The sequence below is a fragment of the Chiloscyllium plagiosum genome, unplaced genomic scaffold, assembly GCF_037043375.1.
Source record: "Chiloscyllium plagiosum isolate Xiang-an unplaced genomic scaffold, Cpla_swu_hap1 HiC_scaffold_22, whole genome shotgun sequence".
Taxonomy (NCBI): domain Eukaryota; kingdom Metazoa; phylum Chordata; class Chondrichthyes; order Orectolobiformes; family Hemiscylliidae; genus Chiloscyllium; species Chiloscyllium plagiosum.
The window spans coordinates 21,687,200-21,713,192 of NW_028270160.1; the positions used below are offsets into that span (position 1 = coordinate 21,687,200).

General features: G+C 38.9%; 1 protein-coding gene across 2 annotated transcripts in view; it reads left to right on the top strand.

Annotated features, from left to right (window-relative positions):
* atp6v1ba (ATPase, H+ transporting, lysosomal, V1 subunit B, member a) overlaps positions 1–25,993 on the top strand; it is a 78,191-nt gene that overhangs the window by 26,111 nt on the left and 26,087 nt on the right. For both annotated transcript variants that reach the window (XM_043712835.2, XM_087998847.1), the window contains exons 4-7: positions 2,636–2,729; positions 7,169–7,246; positions 9,965–10,104; positions 11,701–11,802. In XM_043712835.2, the coding sequence (XP_043568770.1) occupies positions 2,636–2,729; positions 7,169–7,246; positions 9,965–10,104; positions 11,701–11,802 (414 nt within the window). The remainder of the gene's footprint in view (positions 1–2,635; positions 2,730–7,168; positions 7,247–9,964; positions 10,105–11,700; positions 11,803–25,993) is intronic.

Below are 25,993 nucleotides of genomic sequence, written 5' to 3' on the forward strand. Positions count from 1 at the left end.
CACCCCCACTCCAGCCTATCACCCTCACCTTATCACCCTCCCCTTAACCTCCTTCCACCTATTGCATTTCCAACGCCCCTCCCCCAAGTCCCTCCTCCCTACCTTTTATCTTAGCCTGCTTGGCACACTTTCCTCATTCCTGAAGAAGGGCTCATGCCCGAAACGTCGATTCTCCTGCTCCTTGGATGCTGCCTGACGTGCTGCGCTTTTCCAGCAACACAATTTCAGCACTCTGTTCTGTCATCCGTTACGCATTTCCTTCAAGCACAACCTTATTTTTGCATGTCCAACTCTGCTACTTCCACAGCTACATCCAAGAATGCCCTTGCCTACTTCCCAACTTCAACAGCTTCTTGTGGGTCTGCTTCTGTTTTCATCACCATTTACTGTTGTTTTCCTCTATTGATATTGGTTCTTTCTCCATGTCATGTTAGTCTCACTGTTGCATTGGCTTTTGCCTGTTATTTTGAAACAGCAAAATAATTAATCATGAAAGTATCATGTAATTTATATTTTGATTTATTCATTGATCAGTTAGGACAGGAAGAAACCTTGCTGACATTCTACTCTATCATGACTGTTTTGCACTTAGACGCCCTACAGTGTAGAAAGAGGTCATTCAGCAAATAAAGTCTGAAGAGCATCCCCTACCCTATCTCTCTCTTACTGTGGGGCTAATCCACCCAGGTTGTGCATCCCTAGACACCACGAACAATTTAGCATGACCAATCTACTTAACCTGCTCATCTTTGGACTGTGGGAGGTAACTGGAGCACTTGCTGGAAACCCATGCAGACATGCGGAGAACATGCAAACTCTACACAGTCACTTGAGGTGGTAATTGAACCCGAGTTCCTGGTGCTGAGAGGCAGCAGTGCTAACTACTATGCCACTGCTACACAAATTCAATTCAACTTCAACTCAATTTACTTGATTTTTCTTAGTATACTTTGATATTCTTATCTTACAATCTTTAAACTTAAATTTTCAATTGGGTCAGCATTCGTATTTGAGTTTTAGATTTCAACTTCTTGATGGGTGAAGTATGCCACTCGATTTCACTCTTATTTGTCTAGATCGAATTGTAATGAGTTTGAACCTCCTTGTTCTGAATTCCCTACCTGTAGAAGTTGTTTTATCTCTTTTCCATATCTAATTGTTTTAATATTTTTAACACCTCAACTATATAAACTTGAAGAAACATAGTCAAAGCCAGTTTTGTCATTTTTTTTGTAGTTCAGTCTGCTTGAGCTGAAAACCAGTATCCTTTTTGGATTGCTTTTTGGACCAATGCACTAGTGTTAATGATTTGCATATTTCTTAATTTGAATTAGAATTTTTAGTATGATGAACCATTTTTTTGTAAGAAGCTAATTAATTATCGAACGAATGATATTTAAACAAACCTTTGAATATATCAAATATCCCAATATGAATTATTTCTAAAATATTTAGGGAACAGGTACTGACCCACAGCTGGGTAGAAGGTTGAAGTGCAGGTTGAAAAAATGGTTTGTGAGGATTTTTGAGAAACAAAATACATGGATTTACGGAGCTCAACTTCAGCTGAGAATAGCTGTCAAAGTAATGGTACATTAGAAGAACAACATATGAAGCTGGAATTAAAGGACCGAAGGCAATGAAATGTAATATGGTTGATGAAACCATTTGGCATTGAAGTTGGAGATGAGCAATTTCTACTCAATTAAGAGGGTGGCCAATAAGAGTTGATGCCAATAACGATCCTACCCTGTTCAGATCATTCATTAAGAATTATACTGTAATCATTTCTATAAAATACAAACACAAATCACAATTTAACATAGACAACTATGGTATTGTTTTGTGTTTGAAATTTTTTTTAATCATGTTGTCGGACATTTGGAGTAAAATTCATAGAAATACTGAAAGTATCTGGCCAAGAGTTTGTCTAAAACTACTTTTTTTTAATGTTTAGTATTTTTGACAAACTCCTGTCTCACTAGCAATGGAAGATTACCACAAATAATCTCTTCACCACCCCCCCCCCCCCCCCCCCCCCGACCCTGCCAAATCTCCTCTGCACCTTTTTGAAGGACTATTGCATCCTTTTTAAAGTGTGGTAACTGGAGCTTGGTGAAATATTTTAGATGTGGCCTAATCAGAGCTCCAAGAACACAGCATAATTTCTCCACTTCTGTTCTTGATACTTGCATTTGGAACCTTGGGCTTCATAAATGCTTTGGTAATTGTTCTGTAATATATCATGCCACCTTTAAAGATCTATGCATATATGCTCCCACTCTCTCTGCTTGTCGCATTCTTTACAATCAACATAAGCATTTCCATTTTAAACTCCAGTTGATATGTTGAGCTGGCATCCACTACACACCATTTTTGTGGAAAGTGTTTCCACCAAGCTTTGTATGATGAAATGTTTCCTGAGTGGCTGGCTCTGACTTTGGGCTTATGTTTTTTGTATTAAATTCCTATCCCATGTCAATTTTGTTTCAATCTATCAATTTTCAATGAGTCTAGTTTATGGAATATTTCCTCAAGATCTGCACCTTGAAGCTCTGGTCACATTGTGGTGATGAATATTGGAAAGCTTCATGCATTTTTAAGTGTACTTCTGTTTCATGTTCATTTTATACAGGTGTTTGAGGGGACATCAGGTGTTGATGCCAAAAAAACAGCATGTGAATTTACAGGTGATATACTTCGCATATCTGTTTCGGAGGATATGCTTGGTAAGTGGATTTTGTCTTCCATAGGAAGCTGATTTTCCAGGAACCTTTCTTCATACATTTATAACATTATTTATATTATCATTTGAAGTATGAAGGATATCCCTCATATAACCCTCAAATGTTAATGCATTATTATCTTTAACAAAGAATAATTTGGCTACAGCTCAACTTTCAATATTGATGCTGTTTATCACAATTTAATTTTCTAGCATATCTTAATGCTTTCAAATAACTAATTTTCATTTTGACTTGTGTGAAAGCTGTATTTGAAGATTCATTATATGCAATATTTTTATAATTTTGCCTAATGGAAATTAGAATATTCTGCATTTTAAAGAGTCAAATTTTAATAAGACTAATGTTTTATGGCTGAAACTAAATTATATTTGTTGAAATCTCTCATTTACCAACTTAAGTCAGTGACAGGAATTGGAGCTTCAAACTGGAAAGTTAATTATATAAGGGACAGTCTCCATCTATTCAGTTTCATTTGAGTTTAAGATACTGCTAAGTGATTTCTACAAGTTGATTCAAAAAAGAAATGTCACAGCATCACAGTCAGAATTTTTGATTCTATGCATAAACATTAACACGGACCAAATTTTATTTTATGTAACTGGCTTTGGAGTGACATCAGTGGACTCAGTTTTTGTTTAATATAGTTCCATTCTTTATGATGTAAAGTTAATGTACATGTCAGTTAAATAAAATTCTTACACTGGAGCAGAAAACTCCACATTCTATTATGACCGAAAACCTGAATGCTCATTGGTGTGGGAATCAGGGCTTGGTCAAGGTGATGTGAAGAAAAGCAAAGCTAGAATTTAAGTGTAGTAAACTATCTGTTTGTGTTGCTGCAATTTATATTTGACTTTCTCGTAAGTTTGCCTTTATAGCTCTAATTTTGGAGTGCATGCAAGAAACTTAGTGTTAATCGTGAGTGTTTTCCAATCTACAAAGATGAAAATCAATGTTTCACATGCGAAACAGAAATAGGCCATTCGGGCCTTAGGAGAACATAAGGGCCAGCTCCATCATTGTGATTGTGGCTGATTGTCCAACTTAGTATCCTGATCTTGTATTTGCCTAATACCCTTTGATTCTTTTAGCCTTGAATGTTTTGAGGGGTGACCTTCTACAGGTTTGTGAAGTCATAAGGGGCATAGATAGCGTGAATAATAAGGGACTTTTCCCTCGAGTGGGGGAATTCAAAACTCATTCTTATGTTTTGAAGATAAGAGGAGAAAGTTTTTAAAAAGACATGAGGGGCAATTGTTTTTCGTGATTTGTGTGTGGAATAAACTGCCAGAGGAATTTGTAAATGCGTGTACAGTTAGAACATTTAAGAGATTCATATAAGTATATGACTAGGAAAAGTTTGGAGGGAAATGGGTCAAATGCAGGCAAGTGGGCCTAGTTTAGTATGGGAACATTGGTATGTGGACTGAAGGGTCTGTTTCTGTGCTGTATGACTCCAGTTGTATCTAACCTCTTAAAGTATAAAATTGGCAGAGGTAGTCATATGGAAGAATCAGTGTATTTGGGACAGTTACCTGGGACAGCATGTTGTTGATCCAGTCAGGGATCAGGCTACTTTGGATCTGGTGATACACATTAAATAAATGATCTGAGTGAAAGATACCCCAGGAAACATTGTTCGTGGCATTGTAGAATTTAACATTAGTTTGTGAGGGAGAAACTCGAGTGGGAAACAAATGTACTAATTTTAAATAAGAAAAATCTGAAAGGAATGAATTGGGAGCTAGCTAGAGTAGACTAGGAGAGGAGTTTAGCAGCAAATAAGGTTGAGGAACAATAGTAGAAATTTAAGAAATTAGTTTGACTTTCTCAACAAAAATCTATCCCAGTGAGAAAGAAGGATTTGAAAGGGGATAAGCCAACTGTGGTTAAATAGGGAAGTTGAGAATAGCATCAAACTGAACAAAAAAAACCTGTGACAAAGATCAGTGGTAAGACAGGATTGGCAAAATTAAAAAAAAAACAGATGACAAAAAGAAAACCTTTTGAGAGTAAATAAGATCAAGGCCAGAGTGCAAAAGCTGCCTTAAATGCAGAGAAACCTCTAATATCCGGCAAGATCACAAGGTTCCGACACTTAGCTAAACTGTTATCCGGCATTCGATTAGCTGAATGAAATACTCTCCTCCCTGGTCCTTCGGATAGTCAAGGCTTCACTGTATATGGAAAGGAAGGTTGGGAGGCAAGTGAATATCGGACCTTTAGAGATCATGGCTGAGGAAATAATGAGGAACCAGGAATTGAAGAAATACTTTGCATCATAATAAAGACAATAATAACATTCCAAAAGGAAAGAGGTAATAAATACAATAACTATCATGAGGGAAAAAGTACTACAGAAACTAATGGGGCCAAAGATCAGTAAACCCACTGATGGGATGCACCTATATGATTTTCAAGGAAGTAGCTAGAGATTGTGGCAGTAATCTTCCAAAAATCCTTAGATTCTAGAAAGATGCTGGAGGATTAGAAATCTGCCCATGTTACACTTTTTCAAGAAGGGAAGGGGACAGAAAACAGGTAACTATTGGCCACTTAGCTTAATATGTTCTTGGGCAGTGTTAAACTATATTATGAAGAATCTAATGGAGCATTTAGAAATAACATTATCATGCAGTTAGCATGGTGCCATGAGGGGAAAATCATGCCTGACATTTATTATTCTTTTGAGGTGGTAATAAAGGATTGACAAGGAGGAAACAGTTGATGTAATATATTTGGATTTTAAAAAGTTATTTTTATATATAGCAAGCATTAAGCTATTTAAGACAGAAACCCAGAGTATGGAGTGGGAAGTAGCAATTAGCATGGAAAGAGGATTGGCTAACTGGTAGACAGTTGGGATAAGGGACGTTTTTCAGGATGGAATCTAAAACTAGTGGAGTGCACATGGATTAGAGCTGGGATATGTATATTAATGACTCTGATGGGAGAACTAAATGTACAATGGCAAATAGTGAGAATGACCAAGCATGTGGAGGGATATGGGCAGGTTGAGTGGGCAAAAGTTTGGTAAATGGAATATGATGTGGGAATATGTGAAATTTATGAAGAAGGGCTTATGCCCGAAACGTCAATTCTCCTGGTCCTTGGATGTTGCCTGACCTGCTGCGCTTTTCCAGCAACACATTTTTCAGCTCTGATCTCCAGCATCTGCAGTCCTCACTTTCTCCCATATGTGAAACTATACACATTATCCAGATCTTCTATTATTCTTGCTATTATTTAAATAGAGAACTGCAGCACAGAAGATTTTGGGTGTTTTAAATGCATTATTTACAAAGTTAGCATACAAGTACCACTATAGTCAGTAATAGGGAAGGCAAAAACATCTATTTTATTTCAAACAGAATGGAGCATATAACAAGGCAAAAATTAGACTGCCTCTAGAATATTGCAAAGAGTTTGGTCCCGTTATCTAAAAGGTAGAAGTTCATTGGAAGCAATCCAGAGAAGGTTCACTAAATTAATCCTGAGCATGCAGGGATTGACTTGGGAAAAGAGGTTAAATAGGTTGGGGTCTGTACTCAGTCTCATTTAGAATAAGAGGAATTCTCAATGAAACATTTTTTTTAGGGAGGGGGATTCTTCGCAGGGTCAATATAGGGAAGGTTGTTTTCCCCTTGAAAGGACCAAAGATCCTCTCAGTAAGTTGTCACCCAATTGGGACAAAAATGTAGAGGAATCCTTGAAGGGTTGTGAATGTCGGATTCTTTACTAGTGCTGCCAAGGCACTGTCGTTAAGTGTATTCAGGGTTAGGGTAGTCAGATTTTGAATCAGTAAGGGATTTGAGGATTATGGGGACAAAGGCAGGAAAGTGGAACTGTAGATAAGCCATGATTTCACTGGAACAGACTTGACATGCCAAATGGCCTACTTAAGCTCCTACATCTTACGCTTTAAAGAAACATTATAGACAATAGTGGTCTTTAAATGAAGTGTAAAATTAATAAAGAAAACTGCTGTGAAGAGGTGTATTTTGCTTTTTTGAAGAGCTAATTGTCTTTTAAGAATAAAAGATTCAGGTTAACATGATCAGAAAAGTCCAAAGTTGTTAGTTAAGGTTGCTTCAATTCTTTCAAAAAGGAGCCTTAAATGCAACAATACTTGAAGACCTTATATTTTAATGGTTAACAGCATCTTAAGAAACTGAATCGAATGATGTTGAGTACATTTATACTAGCTGTATGAAGACATTCTGCTTTCCACCAATGCTGCAGCGTATTTGAACAGAGGCCCCAGATTCAGGTTTAGCCAAACTTGACATCAGGGACTTGCTGACTTGAACATTTGGCCTTGTAGTTTCATAAAATCTAATTTGAGTTGCCTAACCACTCAATATAACTTGTGAATAATTTTAATTTTGCTATTGAGTAATAGCAATATTGTTAACTTACAGGTAGAGTGTTCAATGGATCAGGGAAGCCTATTGACAGAGGGCCAACTGTATTGGCTGAAGATTTTCTAGATATTATGGGTAAGCTGATGGTCACAAAAATTGAGAATTACACCACTGAAAATTCACTTAATTAATGTTTAAATCTTTATGGAAGAAAATATGACCTGGCTTGATGTAGTGTGTTAGTGTGGCAGTCTTCATTATGGAAGTCAATCTGTCCTTTTACAGCTTTGCATTCTATGCCAAATTGCAAATTAATATTAATGTATGAGTCATTGTATGGAAGTAATGTGTTTTCTCGGGTGAATAACACGCTGGTAGTGACTAGAAATCATTACCTGGTTTTGTATTTTAGTTCTGATTTGATTTGAATGAATTGTTCACCCTGTCTCGAAGGTTGGGGTAAGATGAGCTTGATTATCTGTATTCTGACCTCCTCTTGAGCTTGTGGTGTTTTGGATTGCTTGTGGACTAAATGTCTCCTGCAATGTTTGTAACTTCAACTGGACGTGGTTTTGATTCTTTGATCACTGCATCCTAACATTGTTTAAAATGCCCAACTTGTACTGTACTTATTCTATCGTTTAGCATTCTGTTTCCTTTGCTTCAGTAACTGAACACTTGGAAGTACTGAGACTAATAGCTTTCAATCTTTAATTGAACTTCATACTTAGCTAGTTCAGTACTGTTTATAGAATGTTTTTGTTTTTTTTTCATTAAGGCAGGGCCTGCCTAAGTGGGGCAGGATTGTGAGCCCAAAACATTGGAGCCATGAGGTTCAAGGCAGTACTGTTGATGAAGTGAACAGCTGAGAGACACTTTGAATTTTTTTCAGCCCAGGCATGGTCGACACAAGTCAGCTTTGAGACATGGCTCTTGCAGCAGTAAAGACAGCATACTTACATGCAATTCAAAGACAATTAAATCTCCTTTCCCACTCCCCTGCCCATAAAGACCTTAAAGGACCACCTCCATTTATCTCTCTAATCCCCCTTCCCCACCCCTTTTATTGTTCTTGCTGAATATTAAATGGCACAAGACATTTGTGCAGGACTGGAAGGTAAATTAGGGGAACTCTTAATTCTTACTAGAATAAGAGAAATGACCCAGCCAGAATATGAAAGTCTTTTGGGTAGAGATAAAAATGATAAAGGCAACAAGTTGATTATAGGAATGGTATACAGGACTTGTTACCATCTTTATGATGAATGAAACATAAAGGAAAAATATCATAGATTGTTAGAAGGTTTTGGTAATAATTGTAGGCATTTAATCCAGAAAAATCAAATATGTAAAGGTAGCCTCTGAGTTCATAGAATCCTTTTGGGGTTGTTTCCTAAAGCATGTTACACCAAGATTGCACTAAACTGAGATAGGAATGAACTGGGATTAATTTATGACTGTTGTAATGAAGGTATGCTTAAATAGTTGCAGTTCAATATGATTCAGTTTCTCCACTGTTTAATGGAGAGTGGAATAGGTTCAAGACCAGTATTTTAAATTTCAATAAGGGCAGTTGAGGTATGAAACCATGGCTCAGTAAAATGAACTGGCAAATTGTTTTGCGATAGTAAATATGTGATGTGTGGCAGACCTTTTTAAGGGGCTATTTCAAGATACATTGTTTTCAAAATGGTGGCAGACCAGAGATAATTTTGAGAATTTGAGGTGAAAGTAACAAAATATTACAAGATATAGCAACTGAACTTTTCAAAAAAAGTTGAGTTCAGTGGCCCTATTGAAAAGGAGTCTGGGAAATTAATGGTAAATAAGATGGAAGATGAACTCTACAGGTATTTACATCTGTCTTCACTACAGAGGATATATGTAACGCCCCAGAAATCAGGAAATGCAAGGGAGGAATCCTAGAATCCCTACTATGTGGAAGCAGGCCACTTGGCCCATTGAGTCCACACTGACCATCTGTAGCGCACCCTACCCTGTAACCCTGCATTTCCAATGGCTAATCCACTCGTCCTGTGCATTCCTGGACACTGGGCAATTCCACTGGGTGGAAGACAAAACAGGAAACTGAGCCAGTTAGTTTAACATCTGTCATAGGAAAAATGTTAGAGGGTATTTATTAAGACAATGGAACAAATCAGGAAGAGGCAATATGGTTTCATGAAAAGGATATGGTGTTTGTCCAATATATTGTAGTGCTTTGAAAAGGTAATATGCTGTGAACAAGGGGAAACAGTGAATGTATGATACTTAAATTTCCAGAAGGCAGTAATCAAAAAGCCATATTATTTTTGCAGATAATAAGATTTGTGTATCGAGGATAACATATATTTGTATGGATTTTTGCCAATTCTGTCACCTGTGCCCAACTGTAACCAAGTCCTGTTAACCTGTCATCCCTATTCTCAATGGCCCACATGTCTTCTAGTGTGTAATTGCTGCAGCTTTAAAATGATCAAGTTGGAAAAAAAAACTTGACAATGTCTTCACCCCTCCCCCTCTAACTTCTTTCAGCCTTAAAGTTACTGGCTCACTTCCAATTCTAGCCCCTCTTGCATGTAAAATGCTCCAACTACTTCACCATTGGTGGCTGTTAATCCCTTTTCTAAACTTCCCAGCTTCCCTCTTTTCCTGGAAGACCATCTTAAAGCCTATGATTTTGGTCATCTACCCTGTTGCTTCCTAAAAGCTGGCTTTCAAATTGTTTGGCATTCTTGTGAAACTCATTGTGATGGATTAGTACACTAGAGGTGCCATTTAATGCAAGTTGTTTCAGTGAAATAATGTTACTTTTGATATACCTTTTTTTTATAGTCAATGCTTGAATTTTAGGTCAACCTATAAATCCACAATGTCGTGTATACCCTGAAGAAATGATCCAAACTGGAATCTCAGCAATAGATGGTATGAACAGTATTGCTAGGGGACAGAAGATTCCTATATTTTCAGCAGCAGGCTTGCCCCATAATGAGGTTTGTAAACGTTAAATGGACTACCGTTATTTTATAGTTAGTGTTTCGTTAATACAGAATATTTTATTGCACTGTAGTTGCTCATTATTTAACTGATGTTAACTGTTTTCTTCATTATTTCTGATTTTGTATATAAGAATGCTAATAATTCTGGTACAAAAACCTGTAAATTTTCAAGTGACAAGTCTGTCCAATACGAAACTAAGTTTGTCTGTGGCACTAGCTGACCACAACTAGTATAGCTGTTGCGATTTTCTAGTTAGCCTCAGGGATTTGGATTACACAGAACTAAAAGTTCAGCTGAGGTTCCCATAGAGTCAGCAAAGATTTAAAAAATCTGGAGGCTTAAACTGTAATATCCCTCCTTCATTGCCGTGACTGAAGCCTGCTGACCATCTTCTAGGCGGAGTAGACATGTGAACTACGTACCTGAGGTCAGGTAGTGACTACGGAATATAGAGTGTGAATTAATAACTGGAGGAAAAGTACTAAAGTCTTTAGGCAACACTTATCTGAAAGTATTACTTGCCAATAAAGTAATATGATAAAGACTACATGTTAGGAAAATTATTTAACATCATTGAGCAATTAAACTGCAGTGAGAGTTATGAGTTAGTTGTAGACAACATGAATAAGTTGACCCCCATGTAAAAGGAGGGGAGCGATGATGGATCTCTGGTATTGGGGATAGAGGAGCTTTCTCCAAGGTAAGGGAAAGAAAGAGAAATCTTTTTATGGATGTGCCGAACAACCTCTGTTATCTGAATGTCAGTTATCCAAATTTCAGATTATCTGAACAGGATCTCCAGGTCCCATAAAAGTGTTATCAGTTATCCAAACAAAATGCTCACTGCCTGTCTTGTTCGGATAATAGAGGTTGTTCTAACCTTTAGCGTTGATCAATTGGATAATAGTGAAACTAAGCAAGGATGTGCCCACTGATCTGGAAAATGGAAATGTGAGCATTGTCTGAGGATGGTATGGGATGGGGATAACAATTGCATCAGAAACTAAGAATTTTAACAAGATTTTCAGTTTGAAATCTTTAACTGATTTTATTTGAGTCTGATTTATCTTAAACTCATTTCGTGATTTATAGGTTATAGCTAATGCGCCAACTCCAAAAATAATCTGAACTCTAGTTTAGTTTAAGAAGGTTCCCAATACAAGAATAAATTCAAGGTTTTTTTAATGTTCTATTCTAATAATAGGCTTTAACTTGTAATGCCCTGCAGAATATTAACTGCTAGCAAATTGTTTTTCCTGACCTCTAAAACAAAGCACCTCAGGTAAGTTAGAAAGGCTACTGTTTTGTTTCATGTACTTGCATCTTTTTGTGCTGGCTCTGATTATGACTAAAAGTTAGCAATTTCTGAAATATAAAAACTTAGTATGTTTTAGAATTACAAAAACTTTTGTTTTTATTGGCAGAAAGGCTTTCACAGAAAAATCTTTCACATTGATTCGAAGAACAAAAGTAGAAAGCTGAAAATGGCTGTGAATTTCATATTTATTAAACATTAAAAAAGGGCTATGTATGCATGGATGTTGTTGCCTTTTCAACATAAAGTTTTTAACATGTGAATTGCTTTCTAGATTGCTGCCCAGATTTGCCGTCAAGCTGGACTGGTTCAAAAATCCAAAGATGTCATGGACTATAGTGCAGAGAATTTTGCCATTGTATTTGCTGCTATGGGAGTAAGTCAAGTAGCAGTGGAACTATAGTTGTGTAAATCTTTAAATAGTCAACTGGTTAACTGTTTTGCAATCAGAGTGGCAGATAAAGCTCCTCAGACTGCTCTTGGTGGTGGTCCATAAGTGCTAGTGTGCTAAAGATAATTTACTTATCTTGAATGACAGGATTTGGCTTACATTTTCCTTGAATTCTACCAAATTATTCAGAATAGACAGAGCAGTAATTAACTTCCAATGCCATGGCTAAAAGGAATTACATGGATCTGATTGTAAAAACGTTGTCAGTCTTATTACTTGTGTATGTTACTATGTTGTTCTTGCAATCTGGTATATGGATGAACCACAGATTTATGAAATGAAATTGAATGCAAGTTACTCACAAGACTGGGACTAATCTCCCATGTGGAGATTTGTAATTGTCTGCAGGTTTTAAACTAGATTGGAAGTAATTGGAAATCTTTAAGGAATTTCGATTGAAGGTAAGTAAAACTGGTTACAGGAAGGAGGTTGCCTGCTTAATTTCACATACAAAACAAAGCAAAGCCAAGCATTAAATAGGATCCAAATGCAGAACAACATTAAAGCACTGTAAATGATATTTGCAACAAGGTGAAAATCATTGCATTTCTCAGCATGAAATGAAGCCTTTGGTTCTTTTATGTCCATGCTAGTCAACAAGCACCAATCTATCTTAATCCCATTATCCAGCAGTTAGCTTGTAACCTTCAGTGCTTTGACATTTCAAGTATTCATCTAAGTTGTAATGGTTGCATCCTATCATGCAGAGAGTTCCAGTTACCCACCACCCTCCAGATGAAAAGATTATTCCTTAAATCCCCTTTAAACGGCCTTAAAATTACACCCTTTGCTTATTGATTTCATTATTAAGGGGAAAGTTTCTTCCCACATATCCTATGTATGACCGTCAAATTTTGTGTACCTTCGGTTTGAAGACATAAACTGAGGTAAATTAGGTTTGCATTAATTGCCATTAGACCAGAGGCTAAAGGATGACCAAGATTGGGATTTCCAAGGGTACTTTGTCATTTAGGAAGGATAGGTAAAAAGGAAAAGTAGATGAGATACCTTAAACAATTAGTGAAAAGATCTTCAATCAAAAGATTAAGATGCAGAATTAATCTGGGTGGAGGTGAGGTGCAGTAAGGGATAGTAAACATTGGTGTGTTTTTTTTATATATAGGTCGTCAAATGGTAGTGGTAATATTGGGCATAGTATAAATCAGGAAATTAGAATTGCATGTAATGTGGCTATACAATAATGGGTGTCTTCAATTCACATAGTTAAGGTAAATTAATTTGTGCCAAATGCTGTGGGGGATGCATTCCTGGAGTTTTACAAGATGGCTTTCTGAGAATTATATTGAATAATGAACTAGTGATTGTGCTGTTTTAGATTCTGTATTTTAGTGAGAAAAGGCTAATTTTGCTGTCAAGGAGCCTTTGAAATTACCTGTACTGATCATGTAATTTTAAGTTTGAATGTGAGTTGATTGTAAAACTAGGGTTTTAAATCTGAACAAAGGAAACCATGAAAGCATTAGGGGGTATCTTGAAAAGTCAGATTTAGAAAAATTCACAAAGATTTGACAGGCGATTCCCTTGGCTCTGTCAAATTCCAGGTGGTACCAGTACACAACTCCAATCCAAACTGCTCCAGAATATTTGGATGGACTGCCATGTTTTTGGACCAGGACCATTGCCAGTGTGTTAGTACTGATGGTATATGCTCAATTGTTTAGTACATTAAGTATGGTTGGTAGATGAGTGTAACCCATTTAGCATAATAAATTTAAACAGCTATTTCTGGTACATTAGTGTTCATTCTATTTTAACACTTCTTAGGTTCATACAAACCTGGGTTCATAAGCACAAAATTTAGCCATGAGAATTTAAAGCACTTTTTTGTTATGACATGGGGTAAACACCCTCTGTTAATTTTTTTAACCAGCAACACCAGATTTATCCAATGTCGTAATCTCTGAAAATTTGAGGCCAAGTAAAATTAATGACTATTTAAAGTATAAGAATAACTAACAACTATTTAGAACTCCTCCTTCTCACCTATCTTTTACTTTCCCTTCTATAATACTAGTCCGATAAAACCCCCTGATTAAGCTTTACCAAAAACTCAAATTTGAAAACCAGGCAGCTGTTGAATATTCTTTGTATCTTCCTCTGGAGATTTTCTTCATAGGATTTCTCTTCCAGAGGTTGTTGATAGATAAATGTACCTTTTTTAAGAGATTTGTGTTTCGTGCAATCTGTACAAGCTGGGAGCTTGAGCAGCTGATGTACAGTTTTTACAAGTTTTCCCGGTCTTATACCCCTAAAGCATTGGATTGTGTCGTGACTTTTAATATCGTCCATATACTAAATTCAAACTTGATTGGAGTTTGGTTTTTTTTGGGTGGTATATTTTAAACTGGCAGAATTTGAATGTTATCTCCAAACAACTCAATCTAGTTGAGTGACCAAATGTTACATTGTTACCTTATTCTCAGAGCACTTGGTGCTGCCAAGTAGTTCTGCTAGCTTTTAACTTTCTTAAAGGTACAGTACACTTCTACACTTTCATAACTTTTTTTGGGAGTAACATTGAATAAAGCAGTGATGTTTGGAGCATTTAATAATTTGAATTAGAAAACTTTTTTGTAGAAAAACTAGCTTCACTGACTAATAACTAGCTTCGACATGTAGGCTGTTGCTGTAAACTCAGTGCAGTTGATTCTGCTTCTTCGACTTTCTCAAAAAAACTGAAATTGCTGTTCGTTTTGGTTGAAATCAATGTAAACAACTGATCCTTGGTGAGTATGATGTGCAATTAGCTTCAAGAACTGTTTGTTTTTGTTTTTGCCCCCAATTTGTAGCTTAACTGCAGTTGCTTAAATTCCTTTTCATTGCCGAATTGGGTACACTCTTGGAAAATTTGGCTTTATTGTTATTTGTCAAGTTATGGATCAGCTCATAAAATTCTTGTGGGCTTTTCTTTGTTGTGGCTGACTAATGGAGAAATGTTTATAGAAACCTTTTAGAATCAAGATGTGTCCATATTTTAGAAAATCTCTGTTTGTTTGGTAATGAAGGATAATGATCCACGCATTATCTGTGAATAAGCAAACAAATGTCATCTATCAGTTTTGGAGGAATGTTCTTCAAAAGATCATTCTTGATTATTGTATGAAAGTTCTTGAGCACTTGCCTGGAAACAGGATTGTTTGGCTTATTCTTTTGAACGAATTTTAAGTAATGATACCAAATTATTGCTGCCTTGCTTACTGCTTTTGGACTTTGGACTGGACTTGGCTGTTACGATATTAGAAATGTGATCCTGTTTCCGCACCTAAAAAAATTCCTGTTTAAACTGACATTTTTATTCATACGAAATGGTGATTTTAATTACATATTTTGAGGGGGATCATTCCAAACTATGAAATATTGCATTATCTTCAGATTAAAAATCAAAATTGTTTGAGGGAGAGAGACTGCACAGCTTAAAACTGCAATTTTAGAAAAAACTACTTTTTGAGATTAGGGTGCATATGTGAATGAGATGCATTAAATCCTGCATTATTTATCAGAGCAGTGTTTTAATGGCAGGTAACATGATAGGTCGAAGACTAAGACACACCCTGTAACTCTACTGCTGTTGTATACAATGCAATATATTGAAGAGGATTGTAAAAGGTTACAGCAGAATAGATTACCCAGATGTGCAGAGAAATGGCAGATGGAATTTGATCTGGCCAAATGTGGTGATGCATTTTGGAACATTAAATTTAAAGTGAAAGTTACACAATTAATGGCAGAACCCTCAGCAATGACATAGAGAGGCATCTAGGTGTACAGTTCCACAAGATGGTCAAGGAAGCATACAGCACATTTGCCTTCATTGGCCAGGGCAAAGAATACTAACATCAGCAAGGTACATTACATCTGTATAGAACTTTAGTTAAGCCACGTTTGGAATATTGTGTGCAGTTCTACTCTCCACACTACCTGAAGGATGTGGATGCTTTCAAGAGAGTGCAGAGAAGGTTTACCAGAATGTTGCTTTCATCATTACAGATCAACCTTCTGTTTGTCACTGTCAAAAACCTTGCCAAAATCCATATGTATATTATACACAAAGATGCCATGTTCAGATCTTTTTAATATTTTCACCACTTGAAACGATGGATTCAAAGTGCAATTTGGTTGTAATCTAGGATTGTTTCAAATGCAATGCTGGCAAATAATACATTCTCAGGCATGTGGTCCTTTTTAGATGTATTGGTGTGCTGAGCCTCATTCCTCTAAATCGAGATTAAGGGTCTACTGGTGCTATACAGAGTGCAGGGAGCCCTCTTGGTTTACATTGCATTCTCAACCATCATCAGATTAACCTTGAAAAAGAATTTTAATCATGGCTTGTAATCCTGTACCAATTTAAGACCATAAGGTATGGGAGCAGAATTGGGCCATTCAGTCTATTTACTCTGCTGCACCATTTGATCGTGGCTGATATGTTTCTCAACCCATTCTGCTGCCTTCTCCCTAACATTTCATTGCCTTAGTGATCAAGGGTTTATCTCTGTCTTAAAAACACCCAATGACTTGGTCTTCACAACCCTCTGCAGCATTACATTCCACACCTTCTCACAATTACTATCTGAGATTTAATGCCAACATTGGCTGCCCTTTTACCTAAAGTTATTAGATTTGAAAAATGTATGTTTTAAAATATATATTTTTATTGAAAAATAGATTTTTCAAATATTACAACAAATACAAAACAATATAATTCAAAACAATACAAAAAACACAAATTTAAAACCCAAACCGCCCTCATGTATAAATGTATAAATATGTATGAAATTAAAACCCAACTAACTAAACTTAAATAAATAACAAATTTATATAATAATACAGCTCAGCCAAACAAAACACTAATCTTCAAATACCAAGAGCATTAATTTTCAACCATTCGTACGTTCGCAGTTCTCTTCTGAATATTAGACTTAAAAAGCACACTCGTCCCAGCTGTGTAAAAGCCCTTATTCGTGTGGCAGAGAAATGTGTCTAAGTATTCTAAAAAGGGCTGCCATGTCTTAGAAATTCTGTTTTGTGGTGTACCATGCTTGTAAGAAAATCCAAAGGGATGTGCTCCATAACTGTCTTCCGCCAACCGAACAGGTCCAGGGAATTTTAGGATACCCAAACTAACAAGACATTCTTGTGCAGAAAGTGAGGATGTTGAAAAGTTTTTTTTGTTATGCACATCTACAGGGAACGCACTGGGCAGACCAAGGAGAGAGATCAGGTCCTTCGCCTCCCTTATGCCCAAAATCCCCTCCATTGCACCCGCCACATCGTTACAGTATGCTTGAAGCCTACCACAGGACCAAAGACAACGTGAAAGAGTGCCCATACCAACTTTATACTTGGGACATATTGAAGATACCCTTTCTTTAAATTTTGACAAATGATCCAGAGCCAAGTGGACCCTGTGGAGAATCTTTAACTGAAAAGCATGGGTCCTATTGCAAATTGATCCCTATCTTGAGTTCCTAAATATCTTCCCATGCCCCTCAAATCCTCAATGCCTAGTGCTCTTTCCTACACCCTGCAGTCAAACTCATCTGAGCGGCCGCCCCAATTGATGATATCAAGTTGACAGAAAGTGTACTTTTAGTACTGAGCACCCTCCTCTGTCAGATTTGTAGGGATCAGATGTAAGTGTAATCTTCCTTCCAAGTTAGAGATTTTATTCAAAAATGAAAGAGGTCCCTGCTAGACAGCTCTTATTTGTGCTAACTGATCAAAGGAACTCAATGTGTCTCCTTCAAATAAACCACCCATGCAAGACACATCCCTAGCTGCCCAGTGTTTGAAAACCTGGCATACCCACTATGGTGTAAGAGACGTTTTGCCAATATTGCCTTCCCTCTGTCAAATTGCCCTCCATGCTTTAACAGTATTCATAACTATTGGATTATGTCAATTATCCTTAACTGTCCTCATTTTGTCCAAAAACAACAAGCTTGTAAGAGGGCACCTTGCCTGAGAGGTTTCAATATCAAGCCATATTGAAAGAGGGTCCCCACAACCCCACCACTCACCTAAGATAAAAGTGAGCTCAGTTGATAGTTAATATCCAGGAAATTTGCTCCCCCCAATCTGAGGCAATTGCAGTTTAGCTAATTTTAATAAGGGCCTGCTTACAATGCCAAATAAGAGCTGAACCAGCCGTTCAGTCTCCTGATTGTTTGATTATCAAATCGGAACATCCGTATAGGGTACAACAAATGGGGAGAATATTAATTTTAAGCATTATCCGACCTAACCATGAGACCAAGTTTCTGTCAACACTTGATATCATCAATTGGGGCGGCCCCTCAGATGAGTTTGACTGTAGGGTGTGGGAAAGAGCACTAGGTATTGAGGATTTGAGAGGCATGAGACCGGAAGTGTCTCCCATCTTTGAAGGTCTTGTTTGATTTTGTTGAATAATTGTACAAAGTTAGCTTTAAACAACTGATCAAGAACTGGAGTAATGAATATGCCCAAATACATAAACCTCCCTGTGACCACTTAAATGGGAATCGAGATTCGCCCTCAAGACCTAGCACCTTTATAAGACCATCCATAGGCATAGCCTCTGATTTTGTCAAATTAGTCTTGTACCCTGAAAAGGTGCCACATGAGCTGATGTATCAGGTGAGGCACCAAAACTGCTGGATTAGATTTTTTTAAAAAAGGAAAGGGACATTGTCAGCATACAATGAATCTTATGTAATTTTGATCCTACTTCTGGAGTCGCAATATTGGGATCACTACGAATGGCCTCCGCCAACGGTTCAATCACCAATGTAAAAAGCAGTGGAGAAAGTGGACAGCCCTGCCAGCTGCCCCTAAAAATGTTAAAATTGCTTGATCACACCCCATTGGTGATGACCGCAGTGAGAGGGAGACTGTCGAGAACTTTTGTCCAAGCCAAACCGCTCCAGAGTATTAAAAAGTAGGGCCACTGATTCTGTCAAATGCCTTCTCTGCATCTCGAGAAATTATCAATCCCTGTATTGACTGTTGGCATGCTTGAATTACATTAAGCAGCCTCCTAACATTTATTGGAGGATCTGCAGCCCTTTTTGAAACCCATCTGATCCGCTTTAACAATAGAAGGTAACATAGACTCTTGCATTAAGGCTGGATACTTAGGGAGGATTTTAAAGTCCACATTTAAGAATGAAATGGGCCTGTAGGAAGTACAGTCCTCTGGGACCTTTTTTAAGAATAAGCCAAATATTGGCACCTCTCAGATGGCAGGAGACTATCATGACTGTACAAGTCATTGAACATGTTGAGCATATGTTTATAAATTCCTTATTACCTAAATGAAATAAATTTAGGTAAAGGGGCAGAGATCTGGGTGTTCTTGTACACCAGTCAATGAAGGTAAGCATGCAGGTACAGCAGGTAATGAAGAAGGCTAAAAGCATGCTGGCCTTCATAACAAGAGGGATTGAGTATAGAAGTAGAGGTTCTTCTGCAGCTGTACAGGGCCCTGGTGAGACCACACCTGGAGTATGTGTGCAGTTCTGGTCTACAAATTTGAGGAAAGAAATTCTGGCTATTGAGGGAGTGCAGCGTAGGTTCACGAGGTCAATTCCTGGAATGGCGGGACTACCTTACGCTGAAAGACTGGAGCGACTGGGCTTGTATACCCTTGAGTTTAGAAGACTGAGAGGGGATCTGATTGAGACATATAAGATTATTAAAGGATTGGACACTCTGGAGGCAGGAAACATGTTTCTGCTGATGGGTGAGTTCTGCACCAGAGGAGACAGCTTAAAAATATGGGGTAGACCATTTTAGGACAGAGATGAGGAGAAACTTCTTCACCCAGAGAGTGGTGGCTGTGTGGAATGCTCTGCCCCAGAGGGCAGTGGAGGCCCAGTCTCTGGATTCATTTAAGAAAGAGTTGGATAGTGGAATCAAGGGTTATGGAGATAAGGTAGGAACAGGATACTGATTAAGGATGATCAGCCATGATCATATTGAATGGTGGTGCAGGCTCAAAGGGCAGAATGGCCTACTCCTGCACCTATTGTCTATAAAACTCGCTGGGAAGTCCATCAGGACTGGGCGCCTTTCCACTCTGAAGCTGCTCCACAGCCTCCTGCACCTCTTGGTCTGATAAGAGGCATTAGTTCAGGGATCACACCTGGGAGCTCCAGATCATCAAAAGGACTCCATCTTGGCCCACCGATCCTCGCAACCCTCAAATTGATATAATTCAGAGTAAAATCTTTGGAATGCCACATTAGTCTTTTGGAATCACGTTAGGTTCTTGGACCCTTCCCTAATCCATGTAATGGATTGAGGGCACTTCTTTTCCTAGCGAGATATGCTAGGTACTTGCCCAGCTTGTCACCATGCTCATATAACCTTTTGTATTGCGAAAGCAAGTTCCTTCTTTGCTGTCTGTGTGAGCACTGAATTAAATGCAGCACCGTAATCCTGTAGCTTGGCCAATGAGAGCCTGTCAAAGTAAACCTTCTCGGCTGCTTTCAACCGTGCTTCGAGGAGATGTTGCTGTTTGCCCTTCTGCCACTTCCTACTGGCAGTTCCTCCCTGGCATAAGCTTTGGCAGTTTCCCCAAAGGATGGATGGGCTACCAACTGAACTTGAGTCAATGTCTAGAATGCCCTAAATTCCTTAGAAGTACTCCATAAACTTATTACCCTTAAGGATAAAGGGATCTATTCGCCAGTGCCTCAGGCCCACTATAGCATCCTTAACCTGAACCAACAGGTACACTGAAGCGTGATTGGAGATGGTAATATTACCAATCATACAAGATGCCACCAAGTCCAGAGTTGCCACGGGGGTCAGAAAAAAAAGTCAATCCTAGTGTGGCATCTGTGTGGGTTGGAAAAAACTTAAAATTCCTGCCTTAGGGCAGAGACTCTTCCAGACGTCCACCAACCCTAACTCCCCGCACAGATCCACGAATTGTTTAGTTTGTACAGACGGTATTGTGGGGTGGGGGTGCTTTGGGCAACCTATCTACCGTGGGATCCATAAGACAATTAAAATCTCTCTCTTACAATGTGCTAGGACTCGAGACTGATCATTTTAGAGAATGCATTTGCCAGAAATTTGAGGGAATGGACCGGAGGCCAGTAAACATTTTAAAACACCATATGCTTCCCTGTTTATCAGGGCTTTGAGGATTACAAACCTCGCGTGTGTCTTTAACACACTCCAGTAACTGAAATGGGAGATTCCTCCTAATCCATCCGCTACTTCTGGTATGAAAAGTAAATCTGCTCAAAGCCATTCTACTGTAGTTTCAGGTGCTCCCTATCTTCCAAGTGTGTCTCCTGTAATAAAGCAATATCTACCTTCTTCCTCCTAATTGGTGAGTGACTCCTTGATTTTCCAGGTACACCATTTAATCAAGTCATTAGCCATAGCCTTGTGTAGTAACATTTAGATTCCAAAGAGGAGGACTTCTAATTACAAATTGTTGAGCCTGAGTGTCGCAAGATCCATCAAACATTAAAAACTAAATCCACTGCAATCAACAAACCTACAAAGCTATCAATCAAAGATTATATACTACAAAAACCAAAACAGAACCAACATATATGAAGTACCAATGCTGCTGAATAAGGGAACTCACCTGCCCAAAGGAGGCATCTACACATCCCAGAAGCAAACTTCCTATCCCGCTGCCAATACTGGAGCCTGGGCATTTAATTATCTGAACCCGGCACAAACTGCCTGTAAGTAGGCATCTAGCCATCCTGACCATTTTCCCTCTCCTAGCTAGAGCTGCACTGCAAACACATGCAGAAAAGAAAATACACCATGAAATATCAATGTGAACAAAAAAATTTTGAAAAAGGGTAAGTACCCCACCCATCCTTTGGTATAACTTAGAAATTGAAAGTACACATCCCAACTGTCCTCGAACATAGTTTAGACCGGATTGTTACTAATTTTAGAAAAGAAAGCCCTAACCGGTCTTTCTCTTTTTAAAAGAAAAACAGACATACCCAAATAACACTACTATTTGTATGCACTAAATTGTTCATATCAAGTTAATTTGTCCAGTCTCCTGCCTTCTCCAACTTGTCAAAGAAGTGTACAGATCCATCTAAGGTGATCTGAAACACTGTTGAATACCTCAGTACTGCATCCTGAGTTCCCTAAGTCTTCGGTTAATGCCTTGATAGGATTTTCTTTTCTGGATCACCGCCGCTGAGAAGTCCTGGAAGAACATGATCTTGGAGCCCTCAAACTAGAGCCTTTGGATCCTTCCCCTGGATTCTGAAAGCTTCCACGATTCTCTCATTTCTATGGTGATGAAACTGCACCGAGAGGACGAGGATATTGGCCTGGTCCAGATCTGACCTTCACACCGTGACCCAGTGAGCCCTCTTATTCATCAATCTTCAAGCCCCTCACTCCAAGTTAAGGAATTCTGGCAACCAGTCCTCCAATTCTACCGGCTGCTCACCTTCCTTACCCTCTGGCAGACCTACGATCTGAATATTTTTTGTTCGCCAGTCACTGTTGTCAAGGTCGTCAACCTGGTCAAGCAAATTACGAACTTGCGTATCGAGGGCCTGCATCCTATCCTTGGAGGGACCGGTATTAGCTTCCATCACTGCGACTGTGTTCTACCTCATCTGTCCTTTTCCCGAGGTCTCCCAGCTTCAGCAGCACGATAGAGATCGGGGCCAGCTGCTGCTACTCTATCTGCTTACCCCACATCTCGGGATTTCATCGAGCTCCTTCACCAGAACCTGGTAAGAAAGAGTGAGGGGTCTGCGGCCCAGCCTTGAACATGCTGCCTCCCTTCTTCTGCATCCCTGGACAGTGAAAACTAAGGTAAGTTGCGCTGACCATTTCCTGGGACTCCATGACCTTTCCAGAATCCCAGGATATCGCAGTGGTCTGGGTAGGGTGGGTGAGGACTTCGTCCTGCTTGCCATGTGGTGCAGAGCTCTGCAACATGATCTTCCTAGATTGTCGCCATCTTGGATCCCTGAAAAATGTATTGTTAATTAATTTGAAATATTTGAGTGCAACAAAAGGCACCTTATAAATGACTCTGTCCTCCAAGTCAATTTTTTTTTTGAAATAGGTTGAATTTTATAAATCTATTATATCTCCAAGATAAAGGAGGGCATCAAAGTTAAAACTCTTCTGGATCCTTCAGTTATTCTCTGCTTTGAAATTTTTTTACCTGTTTGTCAGGGGGTATTTAGTGGTCAAATTATACTAATAAACTTTCACTATCAACACTACATGTCCTTTTGGAATGTTATCCTTTCCTCAATTTTCGTAAAATAAAACATCACGAGTCTGACACTTGTCGGCCACTTCAAATACCTAGTTATTGATGCTAAAAATACATGAGGGCAATGGATGAATCTTCCCCAAACGTCCACAGGTTGTCCATGAAAATTCATGAGGATGACCAGTCAGAAGGAAATTCCTGCCATAGAAAATGGAAAGTGATGATGAGCTTCTGATTGTTGGAATGCTGGGGAGCCTCTTGCCAGATCTGGAGATTCTATCCATTGGATCCAAGCTGAGACCATCAGCCAGAGCAGGTTTGGGAGAGGAGCTGGTTGCAATGTGGGAGTGGAGAAGGAGGCTTCAAGAAATGGCTTGCAAAGTGCTACTGGGAGATGGGGAGGTGGTGTAACCTTTGCTTGGAAGGTTGGGGGAAGAAGGCTGTAAAAGTTATGGGGTGGAAGAAAGGTCTACTAGAGAAGTTATGGGAGGGAGAGGGGCCTCCAAAAGTTGTAAGTTTGTAGCTTTCTAATCCGCTGGCTTCCCACTAATTTTCACCACACTATGTTTTTGCTTTTATGCTGTTCCTGACCTTGTCAGCCATAGTTGTCTTGTCCTCCCTGTAGTATATTTTTTTCTTTAGATGAATTTCTGCTGGGCTTTCTGAATTGTCCCCAGAAACTCCTGCAGTTGCTGCTCCACTGTTTGTCTTGTCTCCCCATCAACTCTGGTCAGTTCCTTCCTCAGTCTTATGTATTATCTTTTACTCCATTTTAATACTGTTAGATCTGATTCAATCTTCCCTCCAAACTGCGATGTGAATTCTATCACATTATGGTCACTGCCCCCTTGGGATTCTTTCATGTTAAGCGCCCCAGTCAAGTCTGCCTCATTCCACATCAAATTCAGAATTGTCTGTTCCCTTATGAGCTCTACCTCGAACTGTCAACAAAATAGTGTTTTGAAGCATTCCACAAATTCATTTTCTTTGGATTCAATACCAACCTTTTCCCAGCCCCACCTGCTGTAATGTATTGTGAGTATTGTAATGTTTCTTGCATGCATTTTCTATCTTTTGATTTACTTTTCTGTTCCTCCTCCTGACTACTGCTAGGAGGCCATGTGCCTAACTTAACACTCCTTATACCATCAGGGTCTTCCTTTGTGGTTCCTCAACTCTACCCATTCAGATTGTCTTCTGACTCCATATCACTTCTTGCTATCTATTTGATTTAATTTCTTACTAACCATGTAAGCCAGCTCCCACTGCCTATTGGCTTGTCCTTCCAACAGGATGCGTCATTGAACTTTTCATTCCTAGTCTCTACCCCTTGTAGTTACATCTGTGATGCTCACAACATTGTACCTGCCACTTTAAATCTATGCCAGAAAATCATTTACCTAGTTTCATATACAGGTTGTTTGGTTATAATGTGATTCGTCAACAGGAATTCGTTGTAACATTGAATTTGGGATGCTGTTTCTCCAGCATGAACATTTAAAACATGTTGGCTGTAATGCGATTACAATGCCAACAATTTAAGTGCTGTTTCTAAAGTGCAATTTTTCTATAATGTGGGTTGCATAAGAACACAATCATCACATTATAGAAGAATGCGCTAACCACGTGCATTTATGTACAGCAGCCCAGTCTTGCATTGACCACCCCCTTCTCATTGTTCTTTTATCTGCTCTGCCTGACCCTTTTCATACTGTCCTATTTATTTTTGTAGAAACATGAATAACCCCACTTGAGGCCTTCACCTTTTTTCCCATAAGCTTCTATGCAACTGACACCCCTCTGCACCCCCACCCCCCATTTAGTGTAAAGCCCCAGTTATGCAATTTGCCAGGGCTCATGTGCCAGCACAGTTCAGGTGGAGCCCAACCCATTTGTAGAGCTCCCATCTCCTCCAGCACTGGTGTCAATGTTTCATGAATTCAAACCCATTTCTCCCACACCAATCTTTGAACCACATGTTTTCTATTTTTTAATCTTGTCAACCCTGTGCTCCTTAGTCCATGGCTCATACATTAATCTGAGATTATTACCTTTTCACTTATTTTTAATTTTGTTCCTAGTTGCTCATTGCTTCCGAGCCTTCCTGCTCTTTCTAGCTATATAGTTGGTATCTGTATGGGCCATGACAACTGGATCTTCCCCCTCCTGCCCAAGTTCATCTGTGGCCTGGATGAGATACTGGTTGTGGGCACCAGGTGGACAGCACAGCCTTTGGAGCTGTTGACTATTGGCTTTAGTGAAGTGTCTATGACCCTGACTGCTATACCCACGATTTTCCTATACAGCCATGGCCATGGAGCTCTGGTCAGTGTGCTCATCCTCCCTACTGTCTCATTTTTCGTCCACCTAAGGGAGCAAGAATCTGAACTCTGTTCAAGTTCAAGGACTGAGGCTGTTTCACCACTACCTGCTGGATCCCTCTATCTGTCTCTGTTAGGGACCGGAAGGCCTTACTATGACTGACTGAATTTGTACTGGTTAACCTAGGGGATGTAGACAAACACAAGGCTGGAAGAACACAGTAAGCCAGGCAGCATCAGGAGGTCGAGAACATAGAACATTACAGGCCATTTGGTCCTCAATGTTTCGCCGAACTGTGGAACCAATCTGAAGCCCATCTACTCTAGACTATCCCGTTCTTGTCCATATACCTATCTAATGACCATTTAAACGCCCTTAAAGTTGGCGAGTCTACTGTTGCAGGCAATGCGTTCCAAGCCCGTACTACTCTTGAGTAAAGGAACTTCTTCTGATATCTGTCCTATGCATCACCCTTCAATTTAAAGCTGTACCCCTTCGTACTGGCCATCGCCATCTGAGAAAAAAGGCTCTTGCTGTCCAACCTATCTAACCCTCTGA